The sequence below is a fragment of the Chinchilla lanigera genome, unplaced genomic scaffold, assembly GCF_000276665.1.
Source record: "Chinchilla lanigera isolate Chin_1 unplaced genomic scaffold, ChiLan1.0 scaffold00044, whole genome shotgun sequence".
Taxonomy (NCBI): Eukaryota; Metazoa; Chordata; class Mammalia; order Rodentia; family Chinchillidae; genus Chinchilla; species Chinchilla lanigera.
Window position 1 is genome coordinate 5,037,821 of NW_004955445.1, and position 21,230 is coordinate 5,059,050.

At 49.6% G+C, this 21,230-nt stretch overlaps 1 protein-coding gene and 1 long non-coding RNA gene across 4 annotated transcripts in view; one reads left to right on the forward strand and one right to left on the reverse strand.

Annotated features, from left to right (window-relative positions):
- Bcas1 (breast carcinoma amplified sequence 1) overlaps positions 1–12,105 on the forward strand; it is a 98,281-nt gene extending 86,176 nt beyond the window's left edge. For all 3 annotated transcript variants that reach the window (XM_013518334.1, XM_013518335.1, XM_005392286.2), the window contains 3 exons: positions 3,736–3,801; positions 6,754–7,032; positions 11,009–12,105. In XM_013518334.1, the coding sequence (XP_013373788.1) occupies positions 3,736–3,801; positions 6,754–7,032; positions 11,009–11,083 (420 nt within the window). In that variant the 3' untranslated portion in view covers positions 11,084–12,105. The remainder of the gene's footprint in view (positions 1–3,735; positions 3,802–6,753; positions 7,033–11,008) is intronic.
- On the reverse strand, positions 59–3,729 carry LOC106149429. Its single transcript, XR_001235613.1, has 3 exons — positions 3,367–3,729; positions 2,187–3,003; positions 59–1,403 (listed from the first exon to the last, which is right to left on the reverse strand). It is a non-coding gene; the product is annotated as an uncharacterized LOC106149429 (long non-coding RNA).
- Positions 12,106–21,230: the final 9,125 nt, after the last annotated feature.

Sequence of the window (21,230 nt, forward strand, 5' to 3'; positions counted from 1 at the left end):
CTGGCCTTGAGCTCACTTTGTAGCCCAGGCTGGTCTTGAACTTGCAACAATCCTCCTGCCTCAGCCTCCCAAGTGCTGGGATTACAGGTGTGCGCCACCACACCCGGCCTGAAAACATCATTTTTATATGTTGGGCTCTTGTTCTTCAACTAAAATTATGACTAGGCAGAAACAGGAAAATTAATATATAGCTTACATAAAACTTGAGCATGTTTCCTGAATATATTTGTCATTAAATGAAATCTACCTTGGCTGGGAAATTTGCCTAGTTATTCTAGTTCCATTTCATGGGAGCATTGTAGCAAAGTGCAAAACTTGGACTCTCAACCTGTATAGACCCTTGAAATTTCCAGTAGGCCCAGTTTCCTCGATTTGTGGATCTGGTAAACAATATTGCTGATAGTCTCACACTGTATTAAAATTTCATCCCAACTTTTCTTCTGTTTTGGTTGAACTGTATTGTCATCAAAATACGCTTAAATTCCTTTCAAAGAAATGTGAACTGATCACCAAATGTTTCTGGTAGAATTTTTAATATCTAAGTAATGCCTATTGGAAATGGTTTCAATGTTCCTCGGAGTTATCAAGCTATTATAATGCATGGCACACCTAAATAAATAAATCAGCTCATTAATATGCAAGGCTTGGAAGCTGCCAGTGGAGTCCATCTGAAAACTGCAGGCCAAACACCCTAAGATGCTTCCTTTTGATTCTCAGGTGTAAAACAACCCAGGGAGAGAGCTGCTCCATGTCGCATTGGAAAATCTCAGAAATTACTTGAGAGTCTTCAAACTGTCATTCAAAGCCCTGAACGGTTTCTGAAAGAATATTAGTCTCCTTAAACAGTAGCTTTGCTATTTTTTTATTTAACCTATTTATTTTTTTATTTTTATTTTTTTCTGGTACCGGGAATCAAACTCATGACCTTGCAGTTGCCAGGCAGGCGCTGTGCCGCTGAGCTAAATCCTCAGCCCGTAGCTTTGATATTTTTGACAGCTAGTAAAACTAAGCCTTTGGGGTTGTAATCCTTTGAATGATAAAGCCCAACATCATCTCTCCTGAGTTTCTTAGAAAGAGGGCTCAGGAAAAACGGAAAGAAAAAGGAGGGAGCAGGAGAGGGAGGGGAGGAAAGATTGTTATGATGAAAATGACTGTGGCAGAGATAACCTCAGAGCAGCATAATAAGACCCTTCGTCAAAAGTCAGCAGTCAGCTTTGCTTGTACACAGCTTTCTATGCCTCACAGAGAACAGCAGAGGAAAATCCGTGAAGCACATGAGGTCCCCTCTTCTATTTCAGTTCAACAGCATGAACTTTGCAGCGCTCTTCCTGACAGCCTGAAGGTCCATTTTCATGCCGCCAACATAGGGTAATTTAAATTCAACCCAAATTCTCCTGCAAGAGCTACCAAAGAAAGGGAGGGAAAGAAAGCAAATTAGAACCTCCAGCTAGCCAAGTAGCTAACAAATACCAAGCTGGAACGAGGAGAAAGGAGTTCAACATCCCTCTCTCTAGGAGGGTATGAAGGAAGTCCTGTATTTCCTAGGAGTTGGGGAAGGGCCACACAGGACTCCCGGTGTTCATTCAGGTTTTGCTTGAAAAGTTATTTTGTTCATTTTTTGGTGTTTGTCACTCAGGATTCCGTACAGGTCAACTCATGAAGCCCAAAGCCTTGTTCTACAGAAGGCTGGGGAGATGCTGGAATAAAAAGGGCTCTTAGGATGCAGCGTAAAGCCTGGGGCCAAACGAAATCCCAAAGGATCCGAACCTTGCAGAACTCTGACCTTGGGAGTCAGTTTCTCTTTTTAAACCTTCTCAAGCTGCTGAGACCTGGAGGAAAGAAAAACCACTTTCCAAGTCAATGGTCTAAATTTTATGTAGAGGACAGATTGATCCTTATCTCCTGTGGGGTGAAAATCTGGGTGGATCCCAAGGAGGTTGTCTCCACAGAAAGGACCCGGAGCACATAGAGACCAGTTCCTCACTTCCTAACCAACCAAGAAGCGCTGAGGACCGAGGCTCCTACCCTATGCCAAGCTCCGTAAATGCTGCTTTCAGGGTAGGGAAAGACAAGAACCCCTGCTTGGTTTGACCCTTGACTGTCCTAGTAAAGACTTCCGGTTTGGAGCACAGCCCCAAGCAGTACTGTTACCCTTGAGGATGAGGAGGTCCCACGAGCAATCTTACCTGAGGTTTATCAAGCTGCACCTTCTCCAAGCTTTTACCATTTTGCTGAATCGAACACTTCATAACTTCACAGTAGATGCTCAGGAGTCCTTTGCTGGTTGAGTGGCACCCACCCCCTCCTAGGGGCGGTGGGCTGGGGAAGTAGATCGGAGAGTGGACACGAACCCTGGCTCTCCACGCTCTCGTTCCGTGACCAAGCTGGGGTGTCTGGGCTTCCATCTTCTTACCCATAAAATCAGGAAAGTAACAAATCTGCTCTCTTAAGGCTTTGATGTGATAAATAATCATGTAGGCTATTATCTCCTTCAGCACAGTCCCTGGCACTTGGGAAGTTCTCTGCCAACAGCCTTCGTAAAGAATAACTGTAATCATCTCGGATAAGATGAGTGCCGCATCTCAGATAACTGAGCACGTGGTATCAGTCCATCATGCCGTGGATTCGCGTGCTCTGCTGACAGAGTAGCCAAGGTGACAGCAGAACATCCAGAAGGAGAAGTCGAGCTAGGAGACCTGAGTCGGCGTCGGTGAAGAGGACTAAGTGGATCATCAGACTGGTCATGCCTCAAGAGCAGGGCGTTAGTAAACGCCCAGTTAGAACTGCAGTCCCCAGGACTGGTCTGAATTGGCCTGTGCCAGTCGGTTTAGAGCAGTGTTGTTCAAAGTCCATCATTTCTCAGAACCTTGCAAGAGGCTCTTTAAAACTTTGCTAGTGGGGTACAGTGGTGCCACATGCCTGTAATTCCAGCACGTTGGGAGGCTGAGGCAGGAGGATTGCCAATTGAGCTTAACCTGGACAATTTAGTGACTTAGTGAGAACCTGTTAAAATTAGAAAGAACTAAATAAAATAAAAGGGCTGGGGATGCGTCCTGAGTTTAGTCCTTGGTACTAAAAGAAAAAAAAAAAGATTGCTGAGACCCCACCCCCCGGAGGTTCTGACGCAGTGAACCTGGAGTGACCGTGTCAAAATTTGCTTTTCTGACAAGTCTCTAGGTGAGGCTGATGCTGATACTTTCAGGATCAGTAGCTCGGTGTGGGATTTAAAGAACCAAAGTTGAGAATTCAACCCCACGCAGCCCTGTCACAGACGCCGCTGGATATACAGGGCAGTAAAGGAGAGAAAGCAGAATGCTCGCTATAGCTTCAAGGCCCTCCTAGGGAAAAATACAGCAAAACACCTACCGCCTAAATAGTGCCGCTGACGAGTGACTGCCGGCTCCACTCGGGTGCTGGTGTATTCAAGGTGCTCCTGGCTCCAATGTTAGTGCTTTTGTCATCGCGTATTTACTCCAGAAATGTTTAACCTCACGTTCAGGACACTTGCTGCTGCTCTTTTTGGAGGCCAGCACCTGAGTTTCAGACTTGGCTGTGCATTTGGGGATCTGTATATCTCACGAGTACAGTGATCAGATTCCGGTGGCTCTGTCATTTGTCTTGAGCGTGAATCTCACGAATAAATGACTGGGATCACCCGCTGCGGAATCCCCTTGCGTTCTCCGGGTTCGCTGTGCTTGTGGTAGCTGAGAAGCCATTGTCTGTTTGTTATTTTAGTCAGTGAGAGGGGATGGAGGCATCACCCACTCGGAAGAAATAAATGGGAAAGACTCCAACAACCAAGTAAGTGACTGGAACACGCTGTGGTGGCGGGTTCAGCCGGCATGACCTCACTTCCTCCCGCTCGCACTTTTAACGCCATCCTCAGCCATTGCCGATGCATGTAACGCCTCCAGATCAGGCGCCCACGGTGCACCGGCCCGTGTTGGGCTGTGCAGATACGCACACGGGCAAGTTAGAGTTTATCCCCTGCACACAAGCTCCCCGCTCTTCTCTGTGTGCGGGGGTTCCTTCTCGCGGCCCTTAAAGAGACCGTCCAGACCCGCCAGCCACCGCTGCATCCCGTTTTTATTTTCGCTTCGTGGCACTTACCATAAATAGTAACAGTTCATAGTCTGTTAGCCGCCTTCTCACCCGCCCCTTCCCACCCTGGCTGGGACGTCCAAGGAGCAGACAGCCTTACCCATTTTCCTACGTGGTGCTTAGTACCTAGTAGGAGCTGGTTCTAGAATAGATGAGTGAGGGACACAGAGGTCACAAAAGCAAAGATAAAAACACCCCAAGTCCACGAAGCCAAGAATGGGAAGGAAGAGAGACGGTGCAGCACGGTAGAGGGGGCGGAGGGGCACAGGGACTTGATCTTTCACGCTGGACAGTGTCTCATTTGCACAAGGCACTGAGAACCACACAGCAGCTTAGAAAGAGGGGATGTTAATATGCTAATTCAGACAGAGTAACCAGCTCATCCCTGTCGCAGAGGACGGTCCTGACCAAAAGAGTGTCACTTCCATGCTCTGCGGTCGCCTCCCTCCCGGGACAAGCCAAAGCAAGTGGCTCCCCGGAGCCTGGTGTCTCCCGGGGCCAGGCTTTCTGCGCTATGCAGGCCTCCCCACACCACGGGGTGGCGGTTCCCTTTGACGTTCCGTACCCAGGAGGAAGCTGAGACAGAACAGTGCACCAGTCACACAGCAAGGGTGCAAACCAGGCCCCCGGGTTCCAGACGAGTGTCTTAACATCTGTGCAGCGAACACAGTGAGGGGTTTGAGAAGGGACCCCGGCCTCTGCCCTCTGAGGAGCTTGCTGGCAGGACTCGATCTGCCATTCTCACGGGAGCATCTGTCTGTGACGCGCACATCTTCGCCTTAGCCTGTGCTGAGACTCTGGCAGCTGCGCCCCCACGGACACCCTCGGGGCAGACGGCTTCTTCCTTCTTCGGTGATGTGGATGCTTCCTGCTCAAGAGGCTTCCTCGCCCGGGGCAGCTGCGACCTTGGCCACCTACAGGGCCTGGAGTCTTCGCCTCTGTATCTCTTTTCACCTCTTTCTAAGGGCTGTGCTGTGCTCACAGGTGCAAGAAGACTCTTCTTGGCTCGGTGCCTTCTCCGTCAAAGCTGAGACTCACAGAAGTTAGGTGTCTGGGGACCGCGCCTCACTGCATGATTCTAATGTCATCCGTATCTATTCAGCGGCTCTGAGTGGCCCCTAGGATCATGCTCCAAGTGTTCTCTGGGGCCAGGGCTTTAAAATTTTTGAAGTCAATATTTTAAAGCTGACATACTTTTTATTTAATTTGAAGGTCTCGTTGAAAGGACAGCAGATGGGAGGACACGAGGCTCGCAGGCTGCAGGGTATCTCCCCCCGCAACCTGAGCAGCCCTTGGCCCTTTGGACACAGCCTGTGACATTCAGTCCCCCAGGTTTCCCCATCCCCAGTTTGTCACCCAAAGCCCCCAAAACATCGCCTGTCTCACAAATATTGCCCTGGACCTATACACTCTCGTAGCTAGGGCTCTCATAAGATCTCTGTGCGACTATTTTTACCCCAATCCTCCTTTTTGTTTTTATATCAACTCCCTGCCTCTAGCAGGCATTTGAATTCAAGTAAATTATGACAAAAGGCTCCGTACTTCCTTCTTCTTTTTTTTTTTTTCCCCCGGTACCGGGAATCGAACTCACGACCTCGCCCTTGCCAGGCAGGCACTGTGCCGCTGAGCTAAATCCCCAGCCCCCATACTTCCTAATACATTGATTGATTTGATTCGATTCAATTTGATGTGATGTGATTTGATTTTCAGATCGATAAATCTACACTTTACCCAACACCTTCTTGAATTTTTGATTTTACAGTCTCATCCCTCTGGATCGTAGGACCCAAACAAAATGTCTCATTTTGACCTGTACGTTCAATACTAAGGATTCCAAACCATTCATTTTTTCTTTTGTAGCACCATTTCATGAAGCAGAAGGCCAGTTTTACACCAAAAATTTAGGTAGCTGTAACCAGGGGAAAAAATGGGTATCCCCAAGAGAGAGCCCCAGAAGCCTCTCAAAGCTGGCTCCATCATGAAAGGGCTCCTGGAACAGCTGGATGCAGGGAATACATGCCGGGCTCAAGCGAGCACCGATCCCTGGGGGCTTTCCCCGCGTCCCTGTTGCTGCATTCTGCATTCTTCTGGGCTCCCTTCCTTTTGGGGAGTACCTTCCCCGGAAACAGCGCTGGTTCTGAAAGCCCCAGGCTTACATTTCTGCAGGTTTAAAACAAATGGGAAGAGACCAGGCCTATGATTATCTCAGTTAACGCTTGGAGTAAGCTCTGCTGTAATCTGTGTTTGACTCTCCTGAACTGGCCCTACGCCTCAGTCACGTGCAGCCCTCTGATTGGCCAGGCCTGAGCCCCACCCTCCTTAGGAGAGGTAGAATTCATTTGCTTAGAACACATGGAATCCACGGGGGAAAAGGGAGGTTTCCTAAGAAAATTCCAATTTTTAATACCAAAGGAAAGGGGGAAAGACTGCCTGCTGGGAAAGCACAAAATTAACTCATCAATTATTAGATAATAAATGTCCCCTGCCATGCATGACCTTGCATTTTTCCTTTTTCTTTTCCCCATTTCACCCAAGACTCACGAAAGTATAGCAGCCATCCATTTGAACACCTCTGCTTTAATGCATTTATTCCCCTGCTTTGAGAATTATCTCTCGTCCACTAAAAATGGGCTTTGTTTGAACTTGCCGTAGACATCAAACTCCACGGAGAAAGCCACCACGCCAAAGGCCGCCACGCCACCTGAACCAGAGCCCACGGCAGCGGCTCAGAAGGGGAGAGAGGGCTCCGCCAAGGACAGGAAGGCGGCCGCAGAGACGAACAAGCAGAAGAGCAACAAACAGGAAGCCAAAGAGCCGGCGCCGTGCGCGCAGCAGGCCGCGGCGGAGATCAGCACGCCGCAGAGCGGGGGCAAGTCCCCGAGGAGACCCGAGAAGCGGCGGCAGTCTCTCGGGGGCTTCCTCAAGGGCCTGGTAGGTGCATCTTTCACGTCTTCTTTCTGCCTGTCAGGAAGGGATGCGCATTCCACCTCTAAAGGATGCACGCAGCCGGTGGGACGCCCTGGCCCAAAAATATTTATTGAGCACCTGCTGGGCGTGGTGCTGGGCGCGGTGCAGGGCACCTAGAGCTAGAGCAATAGAGCCGTGGCTGCTCTGGAGTTCACGGTCAGGAGCAGGACGGAAGGGACCGCGGGGGCTGAGCATGGCAAGAGCTGAACAGCACGCAGGATGGGGCGGGAGGGTCAGCACAGGCAGCTTCTTCCCGCTGCTTCCCAGCCCGGTGCCTCCCGGAAAGCCCGGCACACTGGTCGGCCTTGCTGTGCCCGGCACCCGCCAGGGAGGCCCCCTCTGCGGGTACCAGTGACCCATTCTCCCCCTCCCAACTCCACCTACCCCCGTTTGCCCAAGTCTCAATGTACTTCCTCGCTGCGGACTCCGCGGCCCGCGGCCCTGGTATGTCAAACTACTACGCGATAGTGAGTGGGTCCAGTCCTCCTCCATGTGAAGAGTATGAGATTTCGTGACCCTGCTCCCATCCAGATTTCTCAGCCATGAAAGCTCAGCCATGCCTAACCCAGAAGGCCACTGAAACAAGCACGTGAGAGGCTCTCTAACCCTGCAGCGCAGAACCCAAGACCTAGGGAACAGTCAGCATTGTTACTCTGCTCCTGGGTCACTGCCTCCTGTGTGTCCTCCTCCTCCTGATCACCAGCTTTCTTCAAAGGCTTACATATTGTAGACACTCTGGGTAAACATTTGTTGAATGAATGAATGAATGAATGGGGAGTTAACCAATTATTAGCTTACCCTATCTATAGTACACCATCTTGGGGTGCTAAAAGAAAAACTGTAGAGAAGAGTTGATTTGAGCAAAGAACAAGCCAAGAATCAGGCAGCACTGAGAACCGGAAGAGGTTCAGAGAGTTCCGCCCTGCAGTGGGAGCTCTGGGCTTTTATAGACCGGATATAGAAGCAGAGTGGAGAAACCACCTGATTGGCTATAGCACTGAGGCATTCCCCTGATTGGGCATAGTCTGAGCGCTTGGCTACCTATGATTGGCCAAAACTTGACAGTTTGTGGTTAGCAGAGAGCTGGCCGTTTGATATAAAAACGGTTTGTGGGCCAGGGATGTAGCTCAGCGGCCCAGCACCTGCCCAGCAAGCGCAAAGTCTTGAGTTCGATTCCCGGTACAAAAAAAAAAAAAATGGTTTGTGTCTGCACTAACACAGGCTGTGGTTTGTCATATAGGAACATAAAGCAAAGGGACAGCCTGAGGGGCTGGGGATTTAGCTCAGCGGCAAAGCGCCTGCCTGGCAAGTGCAAGGTCGTGAGTTCGGTTCCTGGTACCGGAGGAAAAAAAAAAAACAAAGGGACAGCCTGGCGCTGAGAGTCTCCTGCTTATTTAATTTAGCAAGGAAGTAAATGTACAGTTGTGTTGGTCCCTGGATTTCAGAAAAAATGGCTGCTTGATGCAGAGTTCCTTTGCACCAGTTGCAATGTTAGGCAGAGTGGTGAAGAAAGTATTTTAGATTTGCTTCTTTCAATCTCCCCACAAAATGGGAGCCCGCCAGCATACGTGAACCTCCGGCACCTCCAGCTCTATGAGAGCTCGGCTCTACCCCACAGTTCACACACGTATCTCAGTACGTGCTCACTCCACAGTGGGTCAGTGGATCAGATGAACACATCATAGCTATCCCGGTACGATGTTCCAGGCTAGCGTAAGTTCCTTGAAATCGTTACCCTTTACTAAAATGTTGCACTCCACTTTAGCACACTTAGGATTTCTTTCTACTGGCATGTTTAAAACATATCCACTTGCACATGGAGACAAAGATTAAGCATTCATTAATGATGTGATTTACCTTTGAAAACAATTAAAATTCTTCCCTGCCTTCCTTCTTTCCATTCTGTATCCTCCCTCCCTCCCTCCCTCTCTCCCCTTCTTATCTCCCCTTCCTTCTTCAAAATCTCATCTACAAATTCGCAACCAAAATTAGCAAACAAGAAGGTCAGTGTGGGAAGTCACTGAAGGAAGTTAGAGGTGAACACGGTAGAGCTTGCCTGGGACAGGAAGGAAGGGTATGTTGTCAAGGAGATAATGTCAGAGGTGTGGCAGGAGAGAGAAACAGTGCCATGCAGGCCAGCAAGGCTCTTGCAGGAGGAGGAATGGCAGCACTGGCAAAGGCCCTGTGGTAGAAAGGACATCAGTGAGGGGCTGGGGATTTAGCTCAGCGGCACAGCACCTGCCTGGCAAGCACAAGGTTGTGAGTTCGGTTCCCAGTACCAGAAAAAAACCCAAAAGAAAAAAAAAAAGAAAGGACATCAGTGGAAAGATCTCAGTGTCTGAGGAAGAGCCAGGACTTGCTGGGAACAAAGAAGACAATGAGAAGAGTCTAGGCAGGGGCGGGGCAGCTCAGGCAGGCTGCACGGGCTACACAAATAGTACCACACATCAGGCCAGGCGTGGCGGCTCACCCCTGTAATCCCAGCACTCGGGAGGCTGAGGCAGGAGGATCGTTGCGAGTTTGACACCAGCCTACGCTACAAAGTGAGCTCAAGGTCAGGTGAACTGGTGAACTGCATAGAGAGACCCTGTCTCAAAAAGACAAAAAAAAAAAAAAAAAAATAGTACCACAGCCCACGGAAGCAAGAGGCTCTTAAAAGGCGTTGGGCCAGGCAGTGCGGGAGCCCTGTTTGTAACTTGTAAAGACTTTGCAGTCGAGGCCGTGGGCCAATGGCTATAGAAAGACCCCAGCGAGAACAGCAGCCCATTCAGTGACCCCGGAGAGCTGGTGGCAGCTTGGCCCTGTGATGCCTGCAGAGTTGGTGCATGTCAGACACCGTAGAGACTGCAGTTACAGCTCTAGCCACGGAGCCCCGCCCCGGACCGCACTCGGGCGTGGACATTGCCTCTTTAATTACGGCAACCCCTTCCAGGGTATGACTTGGGGTCCCACTTCCCAGATGAATACACCGATGAGTTGTGACCTCTGCTGAACAGTGCATGGCCTCTCGGAGGCAGCAGCAGAGTCCAGGCCCCGGGGCTCCAGTCCTGCTTCTTGCCCAACAGCATAGGCGGAGCCCGAGGGAGGTTTCTGCCTCTCCCAAGGCCAACGCCCTGAGACCTTGACAGTGGACACGGTCCTCCGTGATGCTCCCTCTTCCCGAGAGGGAGGTGCTCACACCTGCCAGAAACAGGCGCGCGCCTCCACGCCCAGCCAACTTTTATTGTAATTACTGTGCAGCAAAGACCGCTTAGAGCTACTAGCATTTAACCTTCATAGTTGCCTGAGAACTCCTTTGTATCCATGGTAGAATTAAAAAGAAACTGACCAAAGTCACACGGCTAAGAAATGGCAGATCTAGGACTGAAACCCCAGCTACCTGATTTCAGTGGTAAATGCTATTACACAATACTATCCTATGTGCACACTATGCTATATGCATATAGTACGCTACACTAAATCTGCACTATATGAGTATACACTATGTATACTAAATCTACACTATAAGCATGGACAGGGATGCGCTTTAGAGAGAGCACAACAGAGTCATTTGGGGAGAAAATAAAAGGGTGCCGTGGACAGTGACGGCAGGGGGTGCGGAAGTGAGCTAGCAGAGGGAGGTCTGCACCCCAGGGATCGTCCTAGCTGCATTAGGAAGACGAGCTCGCTTTTTCCTGAGAACAGCCCTCTGCTGTAAGTTCTATCATTACCATTTTAAAGATGAAGAAACCAAAGTACAAAGCTCTTGTCCGAGATTTCACAAAGATAGAAAGAAATACAGCCGGGCATTGAACGGGGTGTCCGATGGTCGACCGCTTCTCCTCCCCATCACTCCTAAATAAAAGCTGTTTACTTACCAACACCTTCACAGAATACGTGCTACATAAGTCGGTATCACACATCCTCAGTCGGCTACAACTGCTTATGTTTTTTTCTCCAGGGACCGAAGCGGATGTCGGATGCTCAAGTGCAAACAGACCCCGTATCCATCGGGCCACCAGGCAAATCCAAGTAAACAAATCAACAGGTCCCACCATGTTCTGCCAGCCAGATACGGTCTCCCCACTCCACCTCCTCCCAAACACACGCTCTGTATATATTTTTTTCTTCTCATGCCCATCGAATGAAATTCTGCCTACAAATTAAGCCTGAGCTGTTGTATATTGGGGTGTATTATTTATGTCTCTGGTGCAATCTCTCCTGGCAAATAACCTTAAGGATGGGTTAGCAAGTTTAACTGGTGGGGTTGGAGGAGTCGATTGATTGCCGAGCAGGGCAGGGAGCAGGTGTGGGTTACATTTGTGCAAAAGGCAGAAACTAGTAAGTTACAGAGGAAAAGTATTCGCAAGTTAAGCCGTGTAGCAAGTACGTGCTCATCGTCTGCATTTGAAGAGAGGAGCAAAAACTGTTTAAATTTACGCTTCAAGGAGGGAAGCATGTTGGGCGTTTGCCAGCTTTCTGGAATGGAATGTGTGAGGCAAGAAAAAGGGGTGAATAAGAGTTGGTCTTCAAATAGGGCCCTTGAAAGTTACTGATGAGGGATAAACGATCGCTGGGGAGGGCTTGAATTGCTTCTGAGGCTCAGGGACAAGGGCAAAGACTTACAATTAAAATAAAATAAAATAATAAAAGAAGTTGCAAGTTTATTTTGCAACACAAGGGGGCGCCAAGGTCTCCGTTTTTAGGCCGCATTCTGTATCGCTAACAATGATCTGGTCCCTGCAATCTTACATTATTAATGTTTCTCAGATGGCGGAGGGGCTTGCTTCATCTGTTCTGTCTGACACTTATATCAAGTCTGTCTGTAATTTCCTAATGCTCTCAGGATGTGCTCTGATAAAAACCCTCCTTATAACCCCAGTTAATAAAAATTGACAGAATATTATTCAAATACCTGAGTTCTTTTTTTTTTTAATCCTTGTACGGAGGACTAAATAAGACTAGGAGTCTATTACAGTTTGATTCAAAGTCCCATATGACTGACAGTCATGTATACTGTACCTTTCTCTTTCTGAGTTAATAAAAAATATCCACGTACTTCTTACAGTTATCTTTTGATTTTCAACTTTGAAAGCAGGTCCCACATACTCTGCTGAGATGGTCGGATCTTCCACATTATAAAGTCAATGCTCTTCCTCTCTGGAAGATTCTTTTGGACCCTCTGGAAGACAAGTCTCTCCCAAACCCTCCTGGATCTCCTTTTCATGGGCGTGCGGACACACATATCCATAGACACACAGCACAGATGAAAAGTGCTATCCTAGGCTCGGTTGCCGAGAGGAGAGGAACAGGGATTCAGTGGCCCGTGATCTAACACAAAAGCGAGGCAGGGAAGGGTCGGGCGAGGATCGTTCACAGCTGGTGCTCGAACTGCCCCACGCGGTTGGTTCACCTTGTGGCCCGCGAGCAGGCCCTGGGCCCCTGGAGTGAGTCCTGCACTGCCCAGAAGTGGGCGGGGCCCGCAAGCTGCTCCGATTAAGCTGAAAGGCTGGGATAGCCAAGCAGGTGGAGGATGAGTGTGTGCTCAGCGTCCACTCCAGACACAGGTGTGTATTCATACACACCTGTGCACACTTCCAGACTCCTTGGCATTCATAAATAGAGACAGGTAAGGGAGTGGATCGATGTATGCACACACTCCTATTCACTCAGACACATGCAGGGAACACTGATGCACACACGCGCGCGCACACACGCGCGCGCGCACACACACACGCGGCTCGCAGGGACCCACCCTCCATGCAGCCCATCTCTCGCTGGTCAGAGGTGATCACTGACAACAGCCCTGGCACAGGCTGGAGTGCAGGAGCAACACCTCTGGCAAACAGGTGTTTGGAAAATGCATTTGGTAAAGCCTGGTCCGTAAGCACGCAGGTTCCAGGGGGAGCCCCCGCTGCCCCACCTGGACTGCGGACTGCTGAATGCTGGGTTTCCAACACAGCCTGGAGGCTGTTTCCTTGCGGCTGGGTCTGCTTCTCCGGTCCTCCTGGCCAGACCTGCAGATTACTCCTGTGGCTCCCGAGATGAGAACCCTCTCCTGCAGCCTGGGTCTGAACACTAACCTGGGCACGGCGGCGGGAAAACCCTGAGGGAAGCCCTCGGCACAGGGCGACCATCCTTCCATCATTGCTAGCTTAGGCAGGGAACAGATCGAGGAAATCAGGCAGCTGGCTGTCCCTTTGTCCCCAGACCTCCGAGGGCTGCCTACAGTGACCTCTGCTGAGCACCACTGAGGTTGGTGACAGCACCCTCTGCAAGTTTCACCTCTCTGGGCACAAGGGCTTTTGCCCAGATAAGAAATACCCTGGTGTGGAGGGGAGAAGCAAAACAAGTGTCTTAGCAGCTGAGACCAGGTCACTGAGGCAGAGGGCTCCCACCCCCACTCCGGGAAACAAAACAAAACAGAGCAGAAAGACGAGCTTCCTGGCTCAGACTGCAAAGCCTGCTGATGGCTTTTCTAACCGGTATCCCCTCCACCTGGGCCACGGGAAAATCTTTTAAATGAAACAGCCTGGGTTTGTTCCCCTTTAAGGCAAGAACATTTAAAGAACCAAGAACTAAAAAAATACTTCCTGGGGGAACTCTAAAGCCAGCGGGTAGTTCCAGAGCAAGTTTACACTGCACTCATGTTTTCTCTGTGTGTGTTGTGTTGTTCACTTCTCAGTTAACATCCCATTCCTGTACACTTACAACAAATACTGATCTCCACGCCTTGTGCTGAATTAGTGTGAGAAAGAGCAGAAATCCGCCCCCCACCCCCCCCCCCCCGCGGGCTCAGGAAACCCCTACGGACACAGAGGCACCCACGGAGGGACTGACATTCCTCCAAAAACCCAGCTGAGAACCCGGGGGGAGAGGCAAAGCAAAACAGCATGCAGCAAAAGATTGCAGCAAAAGCTGTCCTGAAGAGAAAGAAAAGAAGACCTGCGGGAGGGCAAAGGTGGCTTCTTACGCTGATGACTCACAGATTGTTTACTGGTTTATTTTTAGGTGCTCGGGAAAGTGTACCTTCCTCCACACCAAGAAGAAGCGGCCTTTCCAAGAATGGACCCAGTGAGCTGAAATGGCTGCTGCTATGAGCACACACACACACACACACACACACACACACACACACAGTGCCCTACATCGTCCCTGTCTCACCAGTGGGGCCCTATTCAATTAGACTGCAAGAGGCCAGAATGCACCCCACTGACTTTTCCTCAGAGAGTCAGGAAAAGAGCAGATTTCTACAGCGAGTTCCTGGTGTTGTCACCTCTTCCATCACACAATCCCAAGCTTTAGAAGTAAAATCAGGGCCCGGGAGAGCAGCTCGGTGGTAGAGCACTTGTCTAGCACGTGTGAGGCCCTGGGAGCCTTCCCTAGCCTTGTAAAAAAATAAGTTCATTAAAATAAATTTTAGGGGCTGGGGATTTAGCTCAGCGGCACAGCGCCTGCCTGGCAAGGTCAAGGTCGTGAGTTCGATTCCTGGTACCGGAAAAAAAGACAAAATACTAATAATAATAATAAAATAAATTTTAAAAATAAAATCATCTCCACTACCCGCCTTAAAGGGAGGAAAGGAGAATGAGGCCGAGGACAGCTGTGTCCACACAGCAAGCAAGCAGGGCTGGACGCGCCCTGCAGCCACAGCGCGGGTGGGACCTGGTCTGCCACGGGCTCGCGGCCCCCTGCAGCCGGTAAAGAAGCCAATTCTGTGTGGAAAGCAGAGTCAAGATTTCGTCTGTTCTGTGAGAGAGAAGGGAGTGGCGCTGGCCCCTTGGAAATTAGGGCTCCATTGGGAAGAAAAGAAATTACTTACTGAGTGGTGGATTCCGCACCTTTGTAATTCAGATTTCAGCTCTCGGCCAGCGCTTTGCAGGAATCGGCTTCCCCGGGAGTTTAACTCTTCAGCTTCTGCCACCCTCCCCCAGAAAGCGCTCGTCCATCTGCTCCATTCCCTGCCCTCTGATTTACCGTTGCCACCCATAAGACATCATAGGACTGACCGTGACGGTGCCCACACATTTCAGTCTATGAGATGCTTTCTGAAAGCATCTAATCTAAAGCCAGAAGCACCTGAATTGCGCTGCTTCCTTCGCACACAGCGTTAGGCAGGCACCTGTGCAGACCTTGCTGCTGCTTCTCAGCTGGCACTTGTTGGCACAACGACCCCAGCTGCACATCCGGTACTGACTGCCCCATCTCTCACTAAGCACTGTCCATTTAAACCCCACCACACGGGGGCGCTCCAGGAACTGGGGTTCTACAATCTCTACCCAGGCCTTTGTTCTGGCTTGCCTAAGCAGGAAATTGCACCAAAGCAGAATTAAGAGCTTACTTGTTGATTCATTCTAGAATGCAGTCAAGTTGAATAAAGTGACCTGGAACAAGAGTGCCGATCTGAGAAAGACAGTCGTTGCCACTGGGGCAGTACCGGGACCAGGAATTGAACTCACGGCCTTGCGCTTGCCAGGCAGGCGCTGTGCCGCTGAGCTCCAAACCAAAGACCCCTGTTTGGATTTCTCCGTCCTTCTCTGCCCCACCCAGAAGCTCAAGGAAGGATATGTGACGGCAAAGCCTTCATGCTGGTGTCACTGCATAGCACTGAAGTCACTGTCACCGGCCCATCTTCTTCCATAAAGACACCTGACCTCTCACGCCCCCACACGCCACTACAGAACCGGACTTAACGCCTAGCTTCCTCCCTGAGCAGGGCACGGAGCTGCCGTGAGCATGGGCTGAGAGGATTCATGGCAAACAGTGCATGGCTGGTACACAACAAGTCACAGAAACCGGGGGCTGGGGATTTAGCTCAGCAGCGCAGCGCCTGCCTGGCAAGCGCAAGGTCGTGAGTTCGATTCCCGGTACTGGGGAAAAAACAAAAACAAACAAACAAACAAAAACAAACAAGTCACAGAAACTCTGACTCAGATTAACTAAGAGTGGTAACACCGACAAGGACACCTGCCATTTCCTACGTAAGTGTTATGTAACAGTCTCGGCTTTGGTTCACGGAGGCTCTGTTCGGGCTAATAAAAACAATAAAGGAATACCGCGCATCATTCCGCTGGCGTTACGTCACAGCCCGGCTCTGACCCTCCCGGTCTCCGCTCTGCCTTGCTCTATGGGTTTCCTGCATCGAAACTAGTGCCAAATAAGTGACTGCTGCAGTTCCAGGCGAGGGGACTGTGGGATTCCGATAATTAACTTCAGTGGGCAGCTTGGGTGAAAAAGGCGTCCAAAGGCAACCACGATGGTGCAATAAACCGGAAAGCAGTTATCTGTGTGAGTGTTTTTAAGGTGATCCAGTCCCCCAAAACAACCGTGCCGTTTCATTCAGGTTGATAGGGTCTGAGTGACTATGTGGCCCATTCTTCAAAGCACGGCCATCAGGTTGAGAATTTACTGAGCTCGGGGACCTTCTCGCCTGTCTGGCTGACTGCTGTACGGTCAGTGTCCAGCACAACGCCCAGACAAACTAAATGCTGAATGAGTGGCATGCAGTGGATAGGCCGTCGGAGTCATAATCCGCGCTCCACGCTCATGGGAAGCAGGTTGCCTTCCTGTAGTCTGAGCTTGTTTTAGCTCCCGTGTGTGCTAAGTCCAACCAGATACTCACCTCCCCAGAGCAGCAGCCTAGTGACTCTTAAAGTATGGTGCCCAGGCCAGCACCATCAGCCTCACCTGAGAACGGGACAGGAACACAAACCTTCAAGCCCTAGTCCAGACCCACTGGATCAGAAAGTCTTGCGGTGGGACCCACTTGTGTCATAATAAACTCTCCAGGTAGTTCTAATGCAGAAAAAATTTGGAAACCACAATCATCGCTGTCCACAGGAGTAACATACTCCTGAGCACTCCCTCCCTCCCCGGTTCTCCCCAGGACCATGTCCCAAATCCACTGCCTGCCCCCACCTCCCTGTCTCTCAGGGCCTGAGTACCCTTAGGGACCTCCCAGGAAAGCTCAGCTCCTGCCAAACAGTCTGACAGAGGGCAGTGAACCTGGACTCTAGTTTTAAAGGTGCTGGAGGCGTTGCAAAGGCAAGCCCCGGTCGGGGAACCGGAACCGGAACCGGAAATGGGAGAAAGCGGGAGCGAGGCGGGAGCGGGGTCTGCGGACGGTGAGGGCGGCTCCAGAGGCTCTGCCTTCTGCCCACGGAGCAGGGCAGGACAACCACGTGAGCATCAGGGCCTCCCCTGGCTGAACCTAAGCCGAAGCCAGTTGGCAATGGGGCCTGGGAAAAGCCGGAGAAAGGATCTGAGAACAAACTGGAAAACGTCCAGCACAGCTGGAGAGAAACAAAACAAAACCGGGGCGCAGCCTTGGTTAAGGCCCAGCTCCTGCCCTGAGACTGAATAAGTGAAGATGTGAGTCACGGTCAAGGGGACAAGCCTTTCTCCTCCTTATCCTCCTCCTGCTCATCCTCCTCCTTTTCCTTGCAGTACTAGGAGCTGAACCCAGGACCTTGCTGCTGAGCTGTCCTCAGCCCTTTTTATTTACTCATTTTAAGATTTTGATCCAGGAGTAGTGGCACACCCCTCTAACCCCAGCATTTGGGAGGCTGAGGCAGGAGAATTGCCTTGAGTTCGACGCCAGCCTGGGCCACATAGTGAGTTCAAAGCTAACCTGAACTACATAGCAAGACCCTGTCACCAAAAAAAAAAAAATTGAGACAGGGTCTCACTAAGTGGCCCAGGCTGGCCTTCAATTTATGATCCTCCTGCCTCAGCCTCCTGAGTAGCTGGAATTACAGGCACCCACCACCCCGCCCGGTGCCTCACTTTCTTTAGCTTCATGACACAGTAGTGGTTAGGAAGCCCGGCGGCCTTGACGGGAATCCCAGTGCCCCGCTGGCCCACCGCGCTGCCTGGAGCGCGCTCCTTGACCTCTGCAAGCTGCGCTTTCATATCTATAAAACAGGGCAGCTGCAGCCGTCTCACTGAGGGCTCGGAGGTTTGGAGACACATTCTGCACAAAGCAGTCGGCGCCGTGCGTGGCGCAGAGTCAGCACCGAGGAAGTGTCCGTGCTCCCGGGCATGTTCTGAGATCCAGCTGTTCTCTGAGAGTCTGTCTGTCTGTCTGTCCGTCCGTTAGAATCCCTGCTTCTCTTCTTTCTGCTCACATCTCCCACTTCTGCGTCACGTTCCCACTCTCTACTTCGTTGTCTTAAATTTTTTTATCTTTTTAAATAATTTTCACAGAGGCGCAGTCACTTGGGGAGAAGGGCCCCCTTCCTCTCTCGTGCCCCCACCTTTGCTGGCCACTTGCTCGTGAGTAGCTTAGCACTTGGGAGAACACAAAAACAGGAAATTGCGCCCCAGCCCTGACTAAGGCTAAAAAAACTCATGGACAAAATCCTTCGGCAGACAGATTTCTTCAGCTCTCAAAAATTAGGACCTTGAAATATCAGCTCCCGCGGCCAACATTTCTCTGAATGTGCTTAATCATTTCCTTTGCAAATGTAGAACCTCCTTAACCATGAGGGAGAGCTGGTGAGAAAGGGGGAGGCGGAAATATTTTAAGTCAACCGCAAGACAGGACAGGAAATTCGGGAGGGGGGGATTCTTGTTTTAATCCCTCAGCAGCTGAGCTGCCTAAGAGAACAGCTTTGGAAAACTGTACTGTCCAAGAGACACTCATGGAGCCCACCCGTTCTCCGGCAGGGGCCCACAGGGAAATGTAGCAGTTTCTTCACACAATAAAGAGAAATGCGAAATGTCAGGCTGTGTCTCACTGTCTCAGAGGCTCTAGACCATTTCTGCCCAAAAAGTGCCACCCTGTCGCCTACATCCTTCCTTTGGTGCCAGCCTGATGCTAAGCTGGCCTCCACTCCACACAAGTAAGGCCACACCTGCTACCTTGACTCTCTCCCTCTCAGCTGCCCTCACTGCAGAGACCTCCATGTGCTGTCGCTAGCACCATCGGGAGACTCGAAGCCATTTAATATGCAAAACCACCGCACCGACTGAGTGGGGCCAGGAAACCAGACACCACCCCCATTTCTTTCCCTGAGGACAGAGTGACAACCGATGTTCCATTCCCACTAACAGCAACGGTGAGTCTAGCAGTCGGTTTTTCAGCAGAACCGACGGCAGCCAGAGGAAGAAAAACCCTTAGAAGAAAAAGAGAAAGAATGTCAGCTCAGGGGTAGAAGGCCTGCCCAGCATGCACGGAGCCTGGGTTCATTCCATCCCCAGCTCCACAAAAATGTTTTAAAATTTGTTTTTAAAAACAAAAGGAAGGAAGGAAGAGAAAGAGGGAGGGAGGGAGGGAGGAAGGAAGGAAGGGGAAGAAAGGAGAGAGGGAAGAAGGATAGTTAAGGGGTTGAAAGAAAACAACTGCCAGGAGGATCATTGCGAGTTCGAGACCATCCTGGGCTACAAAGTGAGCTCAAGGCCAGCCTGAACTGCATAGCAAGACCCTGTCTCAAAAAGACAAAAACTAAATAAATACATAAAAATTTAAAAATACTTTATTAATTTAAAAGTTTAAAAGGAAAACACATGCCAAATGAAAGTGATTGAAAACAGCTAATAATAGATTAGTGTTGTATCAGTAATATATTGGTAGTTGCATTAAATATAAATGAGCTACATACTCCAATACAAAAAATACATTTCAGGAGCTGGGGATTTAGCTCAGCAGCACAGCACCTGCCTGGCAAGCACGAGGTCATGAGTTCAATTCCGGTACCGGAAAAAAAAAAAATACATTTCATATGAAAAGAGTAAAACAAAAATGCAGTCGTATTTCTGTAAGAGTCAAGTGCACAGAAAGGGTAAAAATGAAAAGACGGAAACAGATACTGCATGCAGTACAATACCTCGATCAGTAACTGATAAGCAAAAAGACAATAAACCAGTAAGACTGAAATTTTGAGGAGTGCGATGTGCAAGCTGACCTAAGTGAAATTTAGAAAACAAACCAACCAGTGCACGGTGCGCATTCTGTTGTAAGTACACACATAACTTTTACCAAGAACTGTCCCGACAAGACAGTGGCGCGTGTCTCAATCACTCCAAAGGAAAAAGTGTACGGGATATGCTCTCTGACCACAGTTGAATTAACTAGAAATCGATAAAAAAAGATGAAAAAAATGTCCCAATAGTTGGAAAACAACAAATGATACTTTTAAAAAAAGTGATTAAACCAGGCGTGGTGGCACACATCTGTAATTCCAGCACTCAGGAGGCTGAGGCAGGAGGATCGTTGTGAGTTTGAGACCAGCCTGGGCTACAAAGTGAGCTCAAGGCCGGCCTGAACAGCATCTCGAGACCCTGTCTCAAAAAAGACAAAAAAAAAAAAAAAAAAGATTTAATGAAGAACTCACCATAGAAACTAGAAAATAATTTGAATGAATGAATGATTATTTGATGCATCAAACCATAGGATTCATCTAAATTTTTTTTGTTTTGTCTTTTTGAGACAGGGTCTTGCTATGCAGTTCAGGCTGGCCTTGAGCTCACTTTGTAGCTCAGGCTGGCCTCGAACTCACAAGGATCCTCCTTCCTCAGCCTCCTGAGTGCTAGGATTACAGGCGTGCGCCACCACGCCCGGCTCCATAGGATTCATCTAAAGCCCCACTTCGAAGGCAATTTTTATCTATAAATACACAGATTAGAAAATAAAGAAGAATGAAAATCAGTAACTCAAGCATCTATTTTGGAAGATGAGAAAAAATAAAAGCAAATTAAAAGAGTAGAAATTAGGAGATTAGGAAGATAAAAGAAGAAAGTTATGACAAAAAATGAAAGGACAAAAGCCCTTCCCTGCCAGCGGAGCATTCGTTCATTTGTTCAGTTAATAGTTGCTGAGAGCGGCTAGGGATTTAGCTCAGCAACACAGCGCCTGCCTGGCAAGCACAAGGTCGTGAGTTCAATTCCTGGTACTGGAAAAAAAAAAAAAGTTGCTGAGAATCTCTCTGCCTATCAGCAGCTGCTCTGGCCACACTAGAACAGGGAAGTAAGCAAAGCAAAGTTCCTGCCTGCATCAAGCGTATATCATAGCGCAGGACAAAGGCAACAAACAACCAGTGATGCTCTATCAAGAAATGCAATGCAAAGCAAAGCAGAAGGCAGCCCAGCACCAAGGGCGTGCGAATTTAGGCAGAGGGATCGGGAAGGCTCCTTCTAAGGTTGCATTTCACCAGAGTTTCATAAAATCAGTAGTAAACCAGGCA